The 19,839-nt window shown below is 40.8% G+C and overlaps 1 protein-coding gene across 4 annotated transcripts in view; it reads right to left on the bottom strand.

Annotated features, from left to right (window-relative positions):
* Positions 1–19,839, bottom strand: part of AGL (amylo-alpha-1, 6-glucosidase, 4-alpha-glucanotransferase) — a 1,248,201-nt gene that overhangs the window by 418,545 nt on the left and 809,817 nt on the right. For all 4 annotated transcript variants that reach the window (XM_044085615.1, XM_044085617.1, XM_044085614.1 and 1 more), the window contains exons 24-25: positions 17,140–17,315; positions 9–111 (exon numbers count right to left, since the gene is read on the bottom strand). In XM_044085615.1, the coding sequence (XP_043941550.1) occupies positions 9–111; positions 17,140–17,315 (279 nt within the window). The remainder of the gene's footprint in view (positions 1–8; positions 112–17,139; positions 17,316–19,839) is intronic.

The following is a 19,839-nucleotide window of genomic DNA, read 5'->3' as shown; positions in this document are numbered from 1 at the left end:
TTCCCTACCTGGCATCCAAGAACCGTCCAGTGAGAAGGAGAAGTCCTCTAAGTGCAATGAAAGTATCTCTCCCCCAACAACGGAAAATCCCAGATGAAAAATGAGGTAAGCCTTAAAACAAACATGTCAAAGAATAAGTATCTGGTTTGGGTGGCAAGAACATTCTTATTATATATCCTTTTTTTTGTTATGACAGTGCTGTAAAGGGTTTCAATACTTTTCCAACACAAAAGTACATAGAATTGTGACTTGCAAAAATGTATAACTTATTTTATTGGGCATTTTACAGAAATATCATAAAAATGCCTGTTTGGACAATGATACTTTTCAAAACTATTGGAAAACAAACTCCTTAAAACTAAACTGTACCAATATGCTAGACCCACTAAATGCAGATGTGAACTTCAGTGATAAGAAACAACTTTGCAGATGGAATAAACAATAACATTACAACAATGAAACATTTTTATACAGTTCACCAAGTGGTCCCCCTGTCTATCTGGAGATCAGCTCAGCAGTAATGCAGTAGAAATGAAGGAATGTAATCTGCTCTCAAATAAAGAACTTTATACATCTGATGTGATGCTGTACACTGCTAGAATATGTCAGTCCTGAATCCAGAGTGCTTTGTTAACTGAACTGCTTTAAAAGTAAGAAAGGAAACATGACTTTAAACAACATGCCCAGCAAGGCTTTCTACTTAAGAGAGTGAAGCACTTTGCTAAAAGCAATCAGCATAAAGCATCACAGTGTGGTGGAGAGGAGGTAGCAATTAATCTGTTAGTGATGCGTTATGATCAATTATCCAGACGAGAAAAGGAAGTTTCCATTTGTCAGGTTTCTTTTTTTTATGTTTTAACACTGAGGGTACAGCTAGTCTCACTAGAAATATTATCTTGGTTATACAAGACTCTGAAACAATTTAAATACTCCCGGTACTAAAGATTCTAAATTGGTTTAGCTATCCAGGTGCATTCTTATCATGTCAACTGATCTTGAAAGAGGACCTTCTCCCCTTAATGAGTCCTTAGTTTATAAATTCCTTTCCACCAATCCTAGGGGTAACAACATTTCTAAAAACTTCCACATCTGCAAACATACGGGAGACAATTTTGAAGCACACGAAGATCAAATACTGCATACATAATTACTCTCATTCCCTTCTTCTCCTCCTAGTGAGCTCCACTCTACAAATTAAGAAACAGTAATGAAGGTTTGCACTCACACTGCTGCCAAGTACTATGTAGGCATACACTTGTGAAATTTACAAGGAACTCTGGCATTGCAGGCTTGTTGAAGGAGATGCCCAAAAATGGGGATGAGAGAGGGAGATAAGGTATATCTAATCCATCAAGGAGAGTTTTCTTTACAGATCAACTAATACAGTAACAATCAGGTCACTCCTTGATGGGCGCTTCCATGGGCTGAATCTGAAACAGTAAAATCATCAGGATGGAAGGATATGGGGCACTACATGAGACAGAGCTCAAAGGCCTAAATCCTGCAGTGCTGACTTTTTAAAGGGGACCCAACTCCCAGACTCAAGACTGAGACTATAATGCTAGGTTTGACTACAACACTATACACACAATGATCCAGCACTGTTGCAGTACAAAAACTCAGCCACAAGTAAGTTGCAGAAAAAACTATTTAAACCAAACCAGCAAGTGGAAAAACAGGCAACTTTGGTACTGAGGAAGAAGCAGTACTCTAAAAACCAGTACACCTTTTAAATCTGTTGTCTTTTCCCCCACTTGCTGGTTCGGTTTAAATAAAGTTTTTGTTGCACCATATTTGGTGGCAGGGTTTTTGGACTGCAACAGTGCTGGGTCATTGAGTGAATTCACTGCTGGTTGCTGCTGACCATTCTATGCATGTTGTAGTTATTTTTTTTTATACTGCATGTTGGTTGTGGTCTTCCATGATTACAGCATTCACCAGCAAGCAGTTAGCCAGCTATAGGCAAAAGATAATGCAGGTGGCCATCTAACTGGAAAGTGTCTCCATGGTAACGGTCAGCCATCCCTGCCCTATAATAAAGGCTAAGAAGAGCAGGTCCACTATGTTAAACCTAAACACCCACTTCAGGTAACACCATATCTGCTACTGGACAACCAGATTGTAAAGGACTGCTTCTCACCTGGTGTTTCACCCTGCAAAGAAAGCAAGGAGCTGAATGGACTTGAGGACAACACTAAGGACATTTATGTAAGATAACAGATGTTCCAACAAAAGAATCACAGTAGCAGTACATTTCCTTACTCTTGGAAATTAGCGATATTAAGAGGGTTTCCCTTTCGGCTATTCCCAAAGAAGAGCTAAACTCCTCCCCCTACCAAAAACAAGTATCTCATTTTTGAACAGGGAAATTGGGGTGCCACATTTAACTGTAAGCCATTAGTGACTGGCAAGTTAATAAGAGACTGCTCGTTTGTATTAAAAGATCTAGACTGCACTATCTCAGGGATTTCTTACCAGAGTAATCTCGGTGTTAGTATACAAACAGCAGGACTGTATGGATTGAGGCTTTTGTACTTTTCTCTTTCATATACTGAGGCTGCAGTAAAGTGCAACTGTCTTAGAAACCTACTATAACTGTAGTTGTTTAACTAAGTTCACTGTTAGAGAGAGTTCCACCATTGCCCTTCTAGGACTGTAGTATACCTCCCACCTGAACATCAGTGCATATATGCTGTAAGAGGAGCTTCTGACCTTAACTTTAGTTCTGTCTTGCCCTGTCAGCCTTCAAGGATGTGAACGGAGACCAGAGCAAAACCCAGCTTGGTGATATATGCCCCAGGTACAGCAATCCAGTCACAAGATCCCCCAAAGTTACACCTCCAAATTCTAGGTCATACTGAGGAAGGGGGCGCCTTGTAAGAGTATTGAATGGAGAGGGAAAAGGGATAGGTAACTGGTTATCCACCGAACCCCAATTTTCCCTAACAAGAGAAGGAAAAGGGGCAGAGGGAGGGAAGTTTTACTGCAACAGTGAGCATGCTCAAACAGCTACAATTATATTCAGCCAGGACTACAGAAGTAATGCACACATTACAATGCTTGGAAAAGAGGCCAAGAGATATTGAGAGAGGCTGTTATCTGTTTCTATGGCTTCACATAGCCATATACATGCCAAAGTGGTTGTGCTACCTTTGTTTAGTCTGGTGAGATGAAGGACATTTCTAAAGAATGAGGGTTATGAATCCTATTTTGTCACCTGCTGCTATTATCTGCCTTATCCATTTGTCAGAAAATTGTATTACAATACGAAAGCCTCCATTCCATAACATGGGCTGGGGTTTGTGAAGGACAGGGCACTGGGGAGGGGAGAATTGCACAGCCAGTACTGACTGCTTCCTTCTCTTTAGTCTACCTTGCTGCCTGTTTCAGTCTCTATCTCTTCTTCAAAATCCACTGCTGTTTAAATTGCTCCACACTTGACTGTACTCTACAGAATAATCATGGTTTAGTGAGGCAATGTTTGTTCTACGTAGTTCCTGTCAGATTAAAAATCCAAAGAGTAACTTTTTGCCCATAATGTGCAGGATTGATTAATACTCAGTGGAAGGGTTGAATTCTCAGCCATATATGCCTACGTTCAGGTGTGGCCAATCCCCCCCCATAAACACAAATTACTAGCATCAAATCCACATAGAAACTGCACATATTCCCACCATTAAAGTAGTCTGAGACAGTCTGTGAAATTTTAAGACCACACTAGGGGATCTTACTATGTCGTCAGTTTGTCTGAGAAGAGCTCTATTATATTACCACATGCATCTAGCAATACATGTGGCAATAACAGCAACAGTGAATGACTTGTACTTTTTTACTTTCATGCAGAACTAATCTAACACCCTCTTCTCTCACTGAAGAATGTGCACAGTCATGAAGCTAATCTAACACCCTCTTCTCTCACTGAAGAATGTGCACAGTCATGAAGCTAACTTAGTCACCCCAGATGTACCTAGGAATACCTGTGCAGGGTCCTCCACCAGTGGCACAGTGGATAGTGTTGTTGTCTCGCAGCAAGAGGCTCCCCAGTTTTATTCTCAGCTGAGGTGCCTTCTCTGTGGAGCCTGCATGTTCTGCCTGTGTTCTCATGGGTTTCCTCCAGGTGCTCCAGTTTATTCCTACATTCCAAAGGCATGCAGTAGGCGGACTGGACACTCTAAACTGGCCATAGGTGTGACTGTGTGTGCAAGTGTATGGCACAGAAGAACTACCCCGGAAAGGCTAGCCTTGGCTCTAGATGACTGTCACTGTTAAAGTAACACCCCAACCCCATGTGCAAAAAATGGGGGAAATAAGGGGTTGTGGATATATGATTACTGAACCTAATAAAACTGTCCAGGTGTTTAGTAAAAACTGGGTAGGAGCTCAATTCAAGGCACATCCTTAAATGCTTGGAATATTGAGAGAATGCAGCTCATCCTGGCCTGTCTATTACAAGCAGACGTGGGTAACATTTTGGTGTCTTGGAGATTTTCCTTGGATATCCCCTTAAAGTGTTCCCTTCATAAGGCTAGACTCAGCATTTGCCAAAAAGTACAGTTTTGTACCTACCATAAATGTAGATGTCCGATAGATATGCAACTGCAGTCCTGACATATGGGTTGCCCTGCCTCAGGCAGCCCTTCGGTCGGCCGGATTCCAGAGTCCGGGTCCGGCGTCGGCCGATGTCACCTACTCCCCGACGTCAGAGCGGCTGGGGTATAAAGGCATCCGCCGACGCCATCTTCTTCAGTGTTTCTTGCCCCAGATGCCAGGTGCCCTCCAGAGAAGGCTAAATTTGGTGAATGGATAAAAAATTCCAGACATGCACAACAGTAATAAACAGATACACCATAACAGATATCCCCAGCTAATAGAGGAAAGGGGGAATGGACCCAAAAGGAAAATTGCAGAGGGGTAGGAGGGAGGGAAAACCTGACTGCAGTTGCATATCTATCGGACATCTACATTTATGGTAGGTACAAGACTGTACTATGTCCTTCAAGAATGCAACTGCAGTCCTGACATATGGGTTGAATACCATAGCCAAGCTGGGGGTGGTTGGATCTAAGATAGGGATGGTGTAGCTAAAATGCCCTGCAGGACTGCCGAAGCAAAGCCTGCTCGGGATCTGGAGTATAAAGGCAGGTTGTAGTGTTTGGTAAATGTATGCACGGAGCTCCATGTAGCAGCCTCTAGAATGTCCTTTGTAGCCACTCCTCTTAGAAAGGTTGTGGATGTGGCTATAGCTCTGGTGGAGTGTGGCCTAATATTGGCTGGCACACCTTTTCCATGGAAAGAGTAACAGAATCTGATGCAGTGTCCAATCCATTTTGAAATTGTTTGTTTGGAGATTGCCTTTCCTTGCACTCCAGCAGCATAAGCTACAAACAGCTGGTCAGACTTTCTGGTGGTCTTTGTTCTGTCCAAGTAGTAGCGTAATTGTCTGTGTATGTCCAAAGTGTGCAGCAGCTTTTCCCCCTTATTTTGAGGGTTGGAAAAGAATGTAGGCAGGTGAATTGCTTGATTTAGAGACACCCTGGATATCACTTTTGGCATGAATGAAGGATTGGTTCTTAGAGAAACTCTGTCCTGATGAAAAATGAGAAAGGGAGGTACTGCCATGAGGGCCTGTATCTCAGAGACTCTTCTTGCTGAGGTAACTGCCAACAGGAAAACCGTTTTCCAGGAGAGAAATTGCATTTCTGAAGATGCTGCTGGTTCAAAAGGAGGAAGAGTTAATTTTTCCAAGACAAAATTGAGGTCCCATGCAGGTACTGGTGGTTTTCTGAGAGGTTTGATATTCTTTATCCCTCTTAGAAATTGTCTTAGCAAGGGATGTGAAAACACAGGTGGGTCACAGTTGTATTTTGCTGAGATTGCTGAAGCGTGAATTTTTATGGAAGAATATGAGAGGCCACTATGAAACATTTCTGCCAAGTAATCTAATATCTGTGGTATGCTCATTACTGATGCATCTTGACCCTTGTTGGCATTCCAGATGATGAATCTCTTCCATTTGGCTGAATAGGTTTTTCTGGTGGAAGGTCTGCGTGCTTCCAGCAAGATTTCTTGCATTTGTTCGGAAAGAGAGGTATGGGTGAAAATCATGGAACCCTCCAAGCTGTCAGCTGCAATGTTTGCAGGTTTTGATGAACAGTCCTGTAATTGTGCTGTGTTAGAAGCAGAGGCCATTGAGGCAAGGGCCCACGGTTTGGTGTGAGTTATGCTCAGTAGCAATGGATACCAGTGCTGCCTTGGCCAGTCTGGAGCTATCAAAATTCCTTTCGGTTGTTCTGCTTTGATCTTCAGTAATACCTTGGTCAGTAATGGTAGAGGAGGGAATGCATAAATTGTTAGGGAATTCCAGCTGAAGGAGAGGGCATCCGTTCTCCAGGCTAGAGGATGGTGCGTCCTTGAACAGAACTTCTCCAGGTGATGACTGAGGTGAGAAGCAAAGAGATCTATGTCCGGCTTTCCCCATGCACTTGTTATTTGTGAGAAAATGTGTGGATGCAGCATCCATTCGTGCAGATCCAAGAAATTTATGCTCAGCCGGTCCGCCAGAACATTGTCCTTGCCTGGAACAAACTGGGATTGCAAGTGGATGTTCAGCTTCAGGGACTTTTCCCAAAGAGTCATTGTTAGTCTGCAGAGGGGGTAAGAGTGAGTGCCTCCCTGCTTGTTTATATACCACATGACAGTGGTGTTGTCTGTCCTTATTAGCAGATGACCTTGTTGAAGGAAATTCCCGAAGGCCTCAATTGCATGTATCACTGCCAACATCTCTTTCTGATTTATGTGTAGATGCATTTCCCTGGGAGTCCATTGCCCTTGAATGCATCTGCCCTCCATGTGCGCCCCCCCATCCATGATCTGAGGCATCTGTTGTAATGGTTTGACTTGCTAGAGGTTTGTTGAAAGACATGCCCTTGTTTAAATGACTTGCTTGAGCCCACCACAAAAATTCCCTTTGCAGGCATGGAATGAGTGGCATTACGTCTTCTAGATTTTGGCTGTGTTGAGACCATAAGCTTTTTAGGTACCATTGTAGCTTTTTCATGTGTAGTCTTGCCAGAGGTACCAGAAGAATGCAAGATGCCATGAACCCCATGGCCTGCAGGATTTTCCTTGCGGTCAGCTGGGTGAGCTTTGCTAGGCTTTTGAAGTAATCTGGTAAATGTTCTTGTTTCTCCTCTGTGAGGAAAGCCATTTGTGATTGTGTGTCCAATTTAGCTCCTAGAAAAATAATCTGTTGGGATGGCAATAGTCTTGATTTTTGGATGTTGACTGTGTATCCCAAAGCCTGTAGTAATTGAATTACATAATCCAAGTGTCTTATCAAGGTTAGTTTGCTGTCTGCTTGTATAAGGCAGTCGTCCAGGTAAGGGTATATTTGAATTCCCTGGAGTCTGCAATGTGCAACTACTGATGCCAGGCATTTCGTGACTACTCTGGGCGCAGTAGATAAGCCAAACAGCAATGCTGAGAATTGATAATGCTCTGATTCTGCAAGAAATCTGAGGTATCTTCTGCAACTGTGTCTGATTGGGACATGCAGGTATGCCTCCTTGAGGTCCAGAGTAACCAGCCAAGACCCCTTGCCCAGCATGGGAAGGAGTTGCTGTAAAGTCAGCATTTTGAATTTTGGCACAATGAGAAAAGTGTTTAGAGCGGACAAATCCAGTATAGGTCTCCATTGCTTTTCTTTTCTTGGAACAAGGAACAGTCTTGAATAGAATCCCTGGCCTTGTTCCTCAGGAGGAACCTTTTCTATTGCTTTTATTTGTAACAACTTTGAAACCTGTATGAGTGCCTCTGCCCTTTGATTTTGTGGCAGGTTTGGCATGCCTTGTCTGGTTGGTAAGGTATGGAAGTGGAACCTGTAACCTTGGTCTACTATGTCCAGAATCCATTTGTCCTTGGTTAAAATGTGCCAGTTCTTTGAGAATAAGGATAGTTTTCCGCCTAAAGGTGCTTCTCTTTGAGCCTTGGTGGGTGGGGTGAAAGTCAAGTCATTGTGATTGTCCCTGTGGTGGGGCGGGGTGAAAGTCAAGTCATTGTGATTGTCCCTGTGGTGCAGCTGAACTCCCTGCACCACTTCTCTGATTTGGAGGTTGCCATTGGCGGCCCCTGTAAGAGCCTCGGTATTGCCCTCTACCTCAAGCACGCCTGCTTTTTCCCCTTTGAAACTTGTCAGTGTCCGGAAAGGACCAATTCTTTGAAGGCCAATTCCTGCTGAATCTAGGTGGCTGAACCTGGAGGAAATCCTTGACTGTCTGTACTGATTTAGCCTTTTCCTCAATAGACTTCAACACATCCTGTGCAGTAGCACCAAAAGCTTCTGTTTTTCCAGAGGTGCATCTAGGAGCTTTACTTTAACATGGTCTGGCAGTGGCTGTTCTTTCAGCCAAGCATGTCTACGTATAACGGCCCCTGTCATAGCTGACCTACATGAAGCTTCCAATGCATCATAACCACACTGAAGAAAATGATTGCTAACCTGCTGAGTGTTATGAACCAAATCCTGCAATGTCTTTCTATCTATAGGCTCAGAAGAGGCTAGCTTTTTCTGCAAATCATCCATTAAGTAATCCTGGTACTGAAACATATGAAAAAGACAGTTAAGTGACCTCATGGCAAGGGTGGAAGAGGTATAAACTTTTTTGCCCCATCTCTCCAGGGACCCTGACTCCCTGTCTGCGGGCAAAGGGTTTTTGGACAAGGAAGTAGCCACTCCTTTGGGCCCCTGAGAAATAGTTTCTAGATCCACAGAGTGGGCCTTAAAGAGATGTTTGTGAGTTTCAGGAACCCTGTAATATCTGTCTGGCTTGACAGGAGCAGGAGGGAGAGAATCAGGGGAAGCACTGGAGTCTGAGTATACATCATCCAAGACATCCAACACTGGAGGAACAGCTAAAGGTCTGTGCTGGGGTAACTTGAGGAAGGTACGTAGCCTTTTCCTGGAGTCAGAAAATTCCTGGCCCTGCCACTAAAAATGTTCTCTCATGGAGTGGAGAACTTCTCCGAAAGAAATATCCTCTGCAGGAGAGGCAGAAGGAATTGATTCCTCAGCATCAGAGTCCTCGTAGACCTGGAAGGATTCTTCCTGGGTATCTGAGTGCTCAGAATCCCTAGAGGCTTCATCTGAAGAGAGGGTATCTGGCTGTTCTGTCCTAGGTCTTTTATCTGCAGGAGGCTGAGAACCCCTGTCTGGGTGCGACTGAGAACCTCTGATTAGAGAGATTAGATCAGCAGCTAGGGTCATGATCTGTTTATCAGAAGAATGGCTCTGGGGAATAGTTTTAGGAGGATGCGCCTTAGCCTGGCTGGCAGCCTTTGCACGTGTGTAGGCCTTGATGGACATGGAGACCAGAGGCCTAGCTGCCCCACGTGCAGGAGTAACTTTATCCACTGGAATGGTGTCGGGTAATTCTAGAGCTTCGGTTTCGGGAGGAAAATCCACAACCGGCACCGGGGTAACCTCCGGGACCGAAGTACACGGTAAAGTGGTGTCATCGGCCTGGAGCGGTTGAATTACCGCCTCCGAAGAGGCCAATGCACTCGCGGTAGGCTTTGGAGTGGTATCGGTGGACGACGCGGGCCGAGGATGTCGGTCCCAGTCCTTACGTTTTTTGGAAATATGTGCTGTCGGTTGTTCCGACGGCATGATATAAGCGTAATTTTCGCCAAAAAAGTCTTCGGCAAATTCTGCCCGGCGCCTGAGTGTGTGCTTATTAAAGCAAGCACAGGCAGCACAGGCCGAGACGTCGTGGTCTGGGCCCAGGCAGGGAAGGCAGTAAGAGTGGAAGTCCTTATGAGGTATTTGTTTACCACAAGACAAACAATTATTAACCTTTTCAATTTTTTCTGACATCGGCTGAGGCAAGAAAAATGTTCTTCAACGGGTACTTAGCTTTTTGATGACTTCGGTAACTGAAAACACAGGAGCTGACCGACCGGCACTTGCGAACTGCTTCTGCTTCGGGCACCGCGCGGCAAGAAAGACTGAAGAAGATGGCGTCGGCGGATGCCTTTATACCCCAGCCGCTCTGACGTCGGGGAGTAGGCGACATCGGCCGACGCCAGACCCGGACTTTGGAATCCGACCGACCGAAGGGCTGCCTGAGGCAGGACAACCCATATGTCAGGACTGCAGTTGCATTCTTGAAGGACATCAGCAGTTATCCCCCAGAGGGAATGAGATTAGCTCCTTCCCATATATATATATATGTATACTGCGGTGGTGGTGCTGCGGTAGCGTTGTCGCCTCACACTAAGACGTTGCCCTGTTCGATTCTCAGCTAGAGCATCTTCTGTGTGGAGACATGCGTGAATGGGCTTACCTTCGTTGAAGGTTGTGCGTCAGGGCCGGCAACTCGACACACAAAAATCTACTGCCAATCATTAGCGGATCAGAGTTCCACTGTGGCAACCCCTAACCGGGAAAAGCCGAAAGACACAACATACATATATATATATATATATATATATATATATATATACATACATATATATATATATATATATATGTATATATATATATATATGTATATATATATATATATATATACATACATATATATATATACATACATATATATATATATATATATATATATATATATATATACACACATATATATATATATATATATATATATATATATACACATATACATACACACATATATATATATATATATATATATATATATCACATACACCTCACCAAATTTGGAATCTGAATTTTTGGTGGGAGGGGAATCACTCATTTGTTGGCTCTCCATCTGCTCTGTAAAAAGTAGAACAGCTGGGCCATTTAGGTACATCTTGCAGTAGAATAGTAAGAATATCCATCTGGGAGAGCCATTGCAGACCAAAAACACAAAGAGCAGACACCCACTGCAGGCCCCTGTGAACAGGCATCTGGCCCGAACAATGAAACATTTTCTATAAAGGCCTGGGTAACCGTAAAAGATGCTTCTACACTGTTTCTGAAGGGACAAAGACAGGTGGAGATACAGTCAGTATACACAGAGGGCCCATTTTCAGTCAAGATTCATAGGTAAGTACTAGGTTACCTGTCCTTGTTAGTCATCTTAAGCCTAGCCTATTCCCCTTTCAAAGGAGAGAATCAAACCCTCTACATTGTGTCTGTGACATTAAACACCTTAACATTAGTAACAATAAAAACACCACCCATTTAACCAGGTAGGCCTACTGGACAGGGGCGAGATCAATGGCTGGTTAAGTGGCTTGCACAAGGTCACACAGTAGGTAAATAAGGACTGAGGGAATCAAACCCTGTACCACAGGGACTATAGCTCAAAGCCTTAACCCACTGTGCCTACTGTCAGTATAACCACAATTTCAGCTTCGTCAAATTTTTTTTTTTAAACACTGCTGACAACACAACTCTATACCTGAATGTGATCTAAAGAACTTGGATCCATGTTTAATAAAGCAATATATTTTCAAAAGGATCTATGTTGACAAGTGTTCGAGTACCACACTGGACATTAGCAACAATAATCCTAGGCAAATTTGAAGAAACACTGAGTACCAAATAAATTTAAATGGCATTAAAGTTGCTTCAACCTTAAATAGCAAATGGACTTCTTTACACTCATCATCACCATGTTTAGAAAGCTCAAGATAGAATCAGTAGGTCTAGCACATCACTAATACCATAATTTTTACTAAAACAATTTGAAATTATCTCTAGCACAGCTTTTGATCACCAAGAATCTGCACTGAAATTTTTTACCCTACTAGAATATCTATCCATCCATCCACAACCCCTTTTCCCATTTTTGCATAAGGGGTTGGGGTGTCACTTCAACAGTGACAATTATCTGAGCCAAGGTTTACATATCATTCAAAAATTTACATTTTTAAACACCTTTATCATCACTTAAGACATTAAAAAAATAAAAACCTGTATTAATTTTTATTCATGCAACGTTTTGCACATGGACCATCATGTCACACCACATTAAATAGACTGATGGAATTGTTTAGCTATAGAACAACTGCTAAACTGCAATGTATGTCAAAAGAATAAACCGGTAACAGCACTTTACAAACTCTATACATACAAAAGCAGTTTTTGCAATCACTGACTTATCAGTACTGGCGCTGAAAACATTTTTTTTGTTCCGTCCTTCCCTACAGTAAACTGGACAGAATTTTAAAATGCACTTTTTCAGATACAGTACAGTAGTAATATAAACACTTTCCATTAGTAGGACAAAATTCTGTCTAGTATTTAATGACCAATTGCAAGACCTTTAAAACTATAGTCAGTTTCCCAGATAAGAATTACATTTGAAAATGTTAACCTAACATTTAATTGCATTTAAAAGTCAGAACTGTTTACACCTGTAAATATAGACACACAATTCTAATTTTGTGACGGAAAATAAAAAACTGTTTGTATTTTTCCAGGTATACTCTATTTCCCATCTCAAAGTGGAATTTTTATACAACAGTTTGATTGTCTTTCCTACTCAGACAAGTAAGATTTTTTTCAAAGCTATAAACATGCCTAGGCTTAAATACACTATTAATCTATTTAAAAATCAAGAAACGTGTCCTGTCTGGACGCATCTCTAGCATCTCTAGGCAAATTTCATGAAATATTAACACAAAACATATCAGACAAGCTCTTCACAGCACTTAAAACCATTTCTACAGTAGGTCTTCCTCATACATGCAAACTCTCACTGATGCCTCCGACAATGAACCTCAATTCAGATTTACAGCAGTGTTACATTACGTAGCCATGATTGCATAAAAGATGAGTCTGTCTAACCTGCACAGTCTTCTTCATACAAACACAATACATGAACACTAATTATTTGCTCATGTTACAGCAAACAGACCAAGTCAGTCTTGCCTATATAATTCATATAGATCAATTTGGATTTGCATATGAAAAGCCTATACAATGTAACATGGAAACTTATAGAAACTCATTTTTTACCCCCGAGACCAGCATGGTCAGAAAGTGGAAGAAACTGTACTGTATCTTGCCACTATACTCAGCAATAAGGTCCCCGACATCACTGCAAGTACTTTTTTTTATCTGCTCTACTTCAAAACGGCACAAGCTTTATCCATTGCATAACTCAGATCGTTTCCTAAGGTGACGACAATATTGAACAGTTCCCTAGTTAAGGCTGCACTGTCCATTCACTTACAACAGTACTGAGAATTAATTGCTTACTTTCAGTATGTCTACATAGTGTACCAAAATCTTTTTTCCAGTGAGCCTCTCCAGTCTGTGTGCTTTGCCTTCTTTTTTTAATTCAATTATTGCTTTTATTTCACTACAAAGTAAATACACTAACAATATCTTTCTTCTGCTGATACACAGTGCTTAAATTACTGTTGTCAAAATGCTAAGAATCAGATGCAGGGGATTCCACCTCTGTACTCATTCCCTATGTTGCAGTCTATGAAGTTTTCTTAACATTCCAGTCTCAGCTGCGCTACCAAATACAACAGAATACACAATAATACAGACAGTCGATTATCCAAACTTCAATTATCTGAAACGTCAATCATCCGAACGTGGCCTTCTAAAGTTTTTGGGTAGGAAAAATCACAAAGTCTGAATATATAAACGTTATATGTATTCGCTTGTGTGTGATTTCTGAGATTGTTGCCTGCTCGTGTGTGAAAAATATTCTTTATTGTCCACTGGAATTGCTGAATGGTTGAAAAGTGTATTCTCTGTGTGCAGCAAAAACAAGAATTTAGAAGTTTTTTATCCGGTTCAATGTATGTTTGATTATCCAAACTACCCTAGGTCCCAATTAGTTCAGATAATCGACTCTACTGTAGATGGGAAACCCCAGACATTCAATAGAGTTATGACTCTGTGTGGGAGAGAAAGAAGGCAGACCTACAATCACATTGCTATCTGGGTCCAACAATTTTAAATGTGGTAGCTAATACTGAAGATCCAGGAAGACAGACTCCAAAAAGAAAGCAATGCAAGACTTCAAACAAACACAACATGGTTGGAACTGATGAAGTTGATCAGCACAGAAAAAATGCATAGAAACAGCCAAATCAATCTTTACTTGCAACAAAGCTTAAAAAAATACTCATGGGTAGAGGAAAAGTTAAGTTTAACTGTCTTTTAAGAACTGAAAATGAAAATGTCTTTGACACTGTTGGTGGGAAACACCTAAACAATGTCCTGACGAAGTAGAGTTTTCTACTAATATTCTATAATTAGGCAAAACATTAACTCCTCCACTGTCCAAATCGGGTCTTGCATGTAAAACAGTGTAAGCATTTATAAAGACCAAAGCACCCTCCTCCTTCTTTTGCCCTTATAATGTAGCCTTCTGTTGGCTGCATCAGAATACACCCAAACATTCAAGGTTTTTATGTTGACAGCAAAGCTCAAGAGAAATCTGATCTGCCTGCAGATGAGATGCCCATATTTCTCTATCATCCCAAAATATACTGTTCTTAAATTGCATGATCTTTAAAATGAATGTTTGCTATCAGCAATTTCTGTTAATCAGGTAAAAGCCAAAGAACTTAACCAGAGGATGACAATTACCTTCCCAAATTATGTATAGTGTCACAATACAGGAACATGACATGACCATAAAATATTACAAGTACACTACAGTCCTAAAGTTTGTCTGACATAACCTTTCAAGGGATTGCAATAGACTGCCTTATACAATGGTCTGGTGTTTTTTCTCTTTCACATAGCACCCAGGAACTCTCAGTAATACTACCAAAATTTGTGTGTGTTGCACATGCCCATTAGAGCATCCCACTGAGTGAATTACTAAATAGAATCATGCTGATAAAATGCTTACGATCTTCTCTAAAATCAAACTTCACTTGAGATAAACACAGATTTGGTTTCCAAACTTATGTTAAAAACAGCCATTAAAGCCAATTACAGTTGTCAGCCTGTGTGTCACAACATGGAAAATTTTGCATTAAGGACATAAGAGTATCCACAACTTAGCTGTTCAGTAATAAAAAAATTGTTTAAAAAAATTTCTTTCACTGTCTACAGGACAATCGATACATCATGACTAGTGAATTAGGTGAACAACACAGCAAGAGGTATGAAACATTTCTTTCTATACACCATAGAAATATTTACATTTTCTCTACTCTGTATATATTTAAATAATGGGCATTTTTAATCATCCCATACATTTAATAACAGCACCCCATCCTGCAGACCTCAAAACAAATGTGAGATGGTGGGTTTAGCAGAACAGGGAGACTGCCTCGACAACTCTCCCTTATTAACTGCTGAACGTTAAATCAGGAGCAGTAGCTCCCATTCAACTTGTTTCACACTTTGCATTATTTTATATGCAGGCAGTCACTCCATCTTAGTAATTATGAAGTAGCTCAAGTTCATCACCATAATTATTGTTACAACTAATACATACATCACTTGAGCTAAAAAAACAACCTCCTCCAAGTTTCTGGAAATATACTGAAGAGTAAGGGAAGGACGGTCATAACCAACATCCTTACTCTCATCCTACAGACATCTTATGAGACTACTCACTGCTTAGGCTGGAAAAGACAAGTGGACATTTCTTTGCTAAATTGTGCTCACTCCCAGTCACCTTTCTAAAATATTTTCCCTGCTTTAGCTGCTGTAAAAATTCTTGGGTTCTTGTGCCCATGCATATTAAATACATCAGCTTAAACCTTCTTGGGAAAGCATTCAGTTTATAATACAGACAATATGAAATGACTATCCAAACTTTGCTATTTAATGCAATACACTAGGTTCATAGGGTGTGCTAGGCTAATGGCCCTGGAGCCTTTACAAGCCTAGCCCATAGGATTACTCTGGCATCGTGCCATCCGACCTTAGTTCCTAGGGTAATCCTATGGGCTAGGCTAGAGTTTCAGAGTTAAAGACTTAAGAGTTTAATTTTAGGGCCTCACTGGCCCTCTCCAAGAGAAATCTTGATGAGTGGATGGGAAACAGAAAATTCATGCCGGGGATCACTCCAGTGGCTCTACTCCACAGAGGGCCAGTGAGGCCCTAAAATTAAACTCTCAAGTCTTTAACTCTGGAACTCTAACTCTAAATTCTCTAAACTAAAATTAAACTCTTCTTAGTAATGCCAACTGAAGGCCAAAAATATTGCAGAAATGGAAACATCCTATCCCCATCCACAATGGAAAGTATTAACACACTTTTACATTATGGAAATGCTCAAAATTCACTTATTTCATTCAGAGATCTTTAAAGCAAGGAGAGAGGACAAAAGAATGCCCAAGCAAGCATGAAAAAGATGTGTTTAATTAGGCAGAGTTAAAGAAAAGCCACAAGTTGTGATTATCTGACCTGGGTTACTCACTGCCTTCTACTTCCTTCCCACTCTTCTAACTACAAGTGTTTTCCTTCCTCCCAAACACCAATCCTTTTTATAATATAGTATTGCTTTTCTGTTGCTGTAATTGAAGATTATGCATAAAGTTACTGTACTTCAACCAACATGAATTAAAATGAGCTATTTCAATTTGTTTAGAAATGTTTAATAAATTACAATTGCAGCAGTTGTTTAGCTGATAAAGTCTACTAAGTTTAAGAGCAGAAGCTGCGCCATATCACCCCGATGCCCAAACGGTACATTTTTGAATTGTGGATGCGTGTTTCCAACAGGACAAGCTTGCACACTGCACAATTCAAACTTTCTGCTCTGCTTCCATTACAAAATTAAGGAAATGCATCACAAAATATGCCAGTAACAGAAACATAAATGAAAGTTAAAGTAACGGTACTAATAATAATCATAACAATAATAATATAACCGTTAAAGAAAAAATACAAAACGTTAATTGACATTAACTGCAGATGTAACAGACACAAAGATACTTCAATTCAAAATTGTAAAACAGACAGGCAGACTGCAGTTTAGTCGTGCAGGGGAACAGCAGCTAAGTTTGAGGAACATCTCTACTATTCACTGGCAAAGGATGGTTGATGCAAGAGCCTCTATGAAAGGAGAGTAAACCTAAGCAAATATACTAGCCAACAAGTAAAGCTACCAAACACTGCAGAAAAGTCTGCTCATTTCTGAGGAACAATGTTCTGGTTAGTGTATTTCAAAACCTGTCAAAACTTACCAGCTGCTAGAGATGCGCAGCACTGTTCCTTCTCCTTTGTAATGTTGTTGATTCTATAAGGAACATCAGTTAATGAAGGAGAGAGGGGAGGTAGTTTTGGCACCTTTCCAATTCCACATAACTGGACAGATCCTAAAGCCAGGTGTTTCACAAACGTGGATCCATTCTGAACGAAACTGTAAGCCAAGAAAAACACAGGGATTCAGATTAAAACCTGTGTCTGGAAACAAGCCAAATAAAATAATTAAAAAAGGACTAAATTTGCATATCATGCAATCATATCAGAGAGTTAAACACCATCTTAATGAAAAATGGAAAACTAAGGTATTCTCCATGTGTCATTATGCATGTCAGTAGCAATATGCACACGTCTAAGGACATATACTACCCAGTTTACTTTAGCAACATAATAGAACATGCTTAGAGGGCCAGACAAGTACCACAGAGAAGACCACTTATTTAGAACAATCTTCCTCTTCACATAAAGTAACTACTTCTCTTATACTAATCAAATATAATCTGAACAAATGGATGAGTAACCACAAAATCACCCCTTGACCCTCACGGATAGGGGCAATATGTACATGTTCTCCTCATTTTTGGGTAACTTGTACTTAAAATACAAAGGCTAAAAACTTCATGGGAATGTATGGCTAGGCTTCTAAAGACCATCACAGATAAATAGCCTAAGCAGGTACCTATGAAGCTATGAACTTAAACAAATAAATCTATGTAGTTTTCAAGGTCCAAAAAGTCTAGAATTCCTACAAGATATTTATCACCATGGTGGTGGAGCAGTTACCATTGTCACCTCACCGCATGATGTTCTCCGGTTCGATTCTTGGCTGGGGTGCCTGCTGGGGTGCCTTCTGTGCGGAGTCTGCATGTCCTCCCTGCGGTCATGTGGGTTTCCTCTGGGTGCTACGCTTTCCTCCCACATTCCAAAGATGTGCAGTAGGTAGAATGGACATTCTAAACTGGCCATATGTGTGTGTGCATGAGTGAATGGTGTGAATGAACTACCATGGAACGGCTAGCCATCCAGCGGTGTAAACCTTGGCTCGAGACAATTGTCACTGCAAAAGTGGCACCTCGACCCCATGTGCAAAAATGGGAAAAGCGGTTGAGGTTGGATTTATCAGATACTTGAGCTTTAGAACATGTAAAACCAGATGCTAACAAATTAATTTATTTTGCTGTTGTAACTACCTTCATTTTAAAAGCACAGTATTGATTTTAGTTTTGGAAAAGACTGTCCCAATTAAAGTGGAATGTCTTCTGTATGGTTAACTCCACTAGGTTCCACTGTGGAGAATCAGACTAGAAATAATTAAAATATAGATCAGGTATTATCCATTATGGACACAACATCGGTACTTTCTTGGGACTGAAACTTTAGCTAAAAAGTGTTCATTACACCAATCCAACTAACAAACTAATTACTTCTGGCAGTTTTTAATTTTCTCTGCCTATACCATATTTGTCTTAGGAGATTGGTCTGACTTAATATTGGATATAGATAACTCAAAAAAATGATGTACCACATGACAGGCCTGTTGTTCGTTCGAATCAACACCAGTCCTTTGAATCCTTCCAAAGCAAATTGAACTGCCAAAATTGAACTGCCAGCATCTCTTTTCATGTTGATATAAGTGAAGTAGCCCAGTGATTTCCTCTTGAATCCATATGAGCTGAAATGATTCCAGGCTGACTCCGGCAGCATCTGTCATGAATGACTTGCTCTGGTTGGGTGATGCCCCTTGTTTTAGGTGACATCCTGAGCCCACACCACAGAAATTCTCTGAATGCAAGGTAGAAAAAGTCAAGAGGTATACAGTTTTACCCCACCATCCACATCCTTTGTCCAGAGGAACTGATCTTGGAACCACAGAAGCCCTAACCCCCCTGGGGCCTTTGAGTTTGAGTTTCTGATCAGCCCTAGGACCTAGGACTCTTATATTCTGTGAGTCTCCGAACCCTGTAGCATCTAGTATCTTTAACCGGCAAACCGGGGAGAGGCAGAGAATCTGGGTTAAGGGCAGCCACAGAAAACAAACATCCAGTACAGGGGAATAGCCAAGGGCCCATATGATGAGTAAAAACAAGAATTCCTTCTTAGTCTTTTTATGAGAATCCTCAGAATAATCCTGGCCTCCCATTTGAAATGTTTCCTCATGGAATGCAAAGTCCTGAGAAAAGAAAATCTTCTGCGACAAATTACATTAGTAGTTACATAAGAAAGCTAATTAACTTAACTTCATATTATGATTTCACAACTAAATGACAGCCTACAAAATTAGCTATTTCTACTGAAAATTCAATTCACTTAAGTATTTAATAATTCACCTTTGTTTTAGAGTATCCATTTAATTTCAAATGTGATACCCATATAATCACACTGATCCTAAAATACACAGTCAAACATAGTCTTGTTTAAAGGCACAAACATATGGTATGTGTGTAAATACATAAATACTCCTGCACAAAAAGTGAAAGGTACATAGTTAAAAGATAAACAATTAAGGAAACCAGCAGAAAATTTTTAAAAAATGTTCGCTACAACACAGGATGACAAAGAATTCTATATAAAGGATAGATACACTGCAGGGCCTGAATAAAACATCCAGTATTCGGTCGACATATACATAAATGGATTCATTTAACCAATTTTCAGTAACATGGGTTACTGGCAAAGGAAAA

This window comes from Protopterus annectens, chromosome 10.part0 (assembly GCF_019279795.1).
Source record: "Protopterus annectens isolate FY-2018-M chromosome 10.part0, PAN1.0, whole genome shotgun sequence".
Classification (NCBI taxonomy): domain Eukaryota; kingdom Metazoa; phylum Chordata; order Ceratodontiformes; family Protopteridae; genus Protopterus; species Protopterus annectens.
This window is presented reverse-complemented; position numbering and strand designations above follow the sequence as displayed.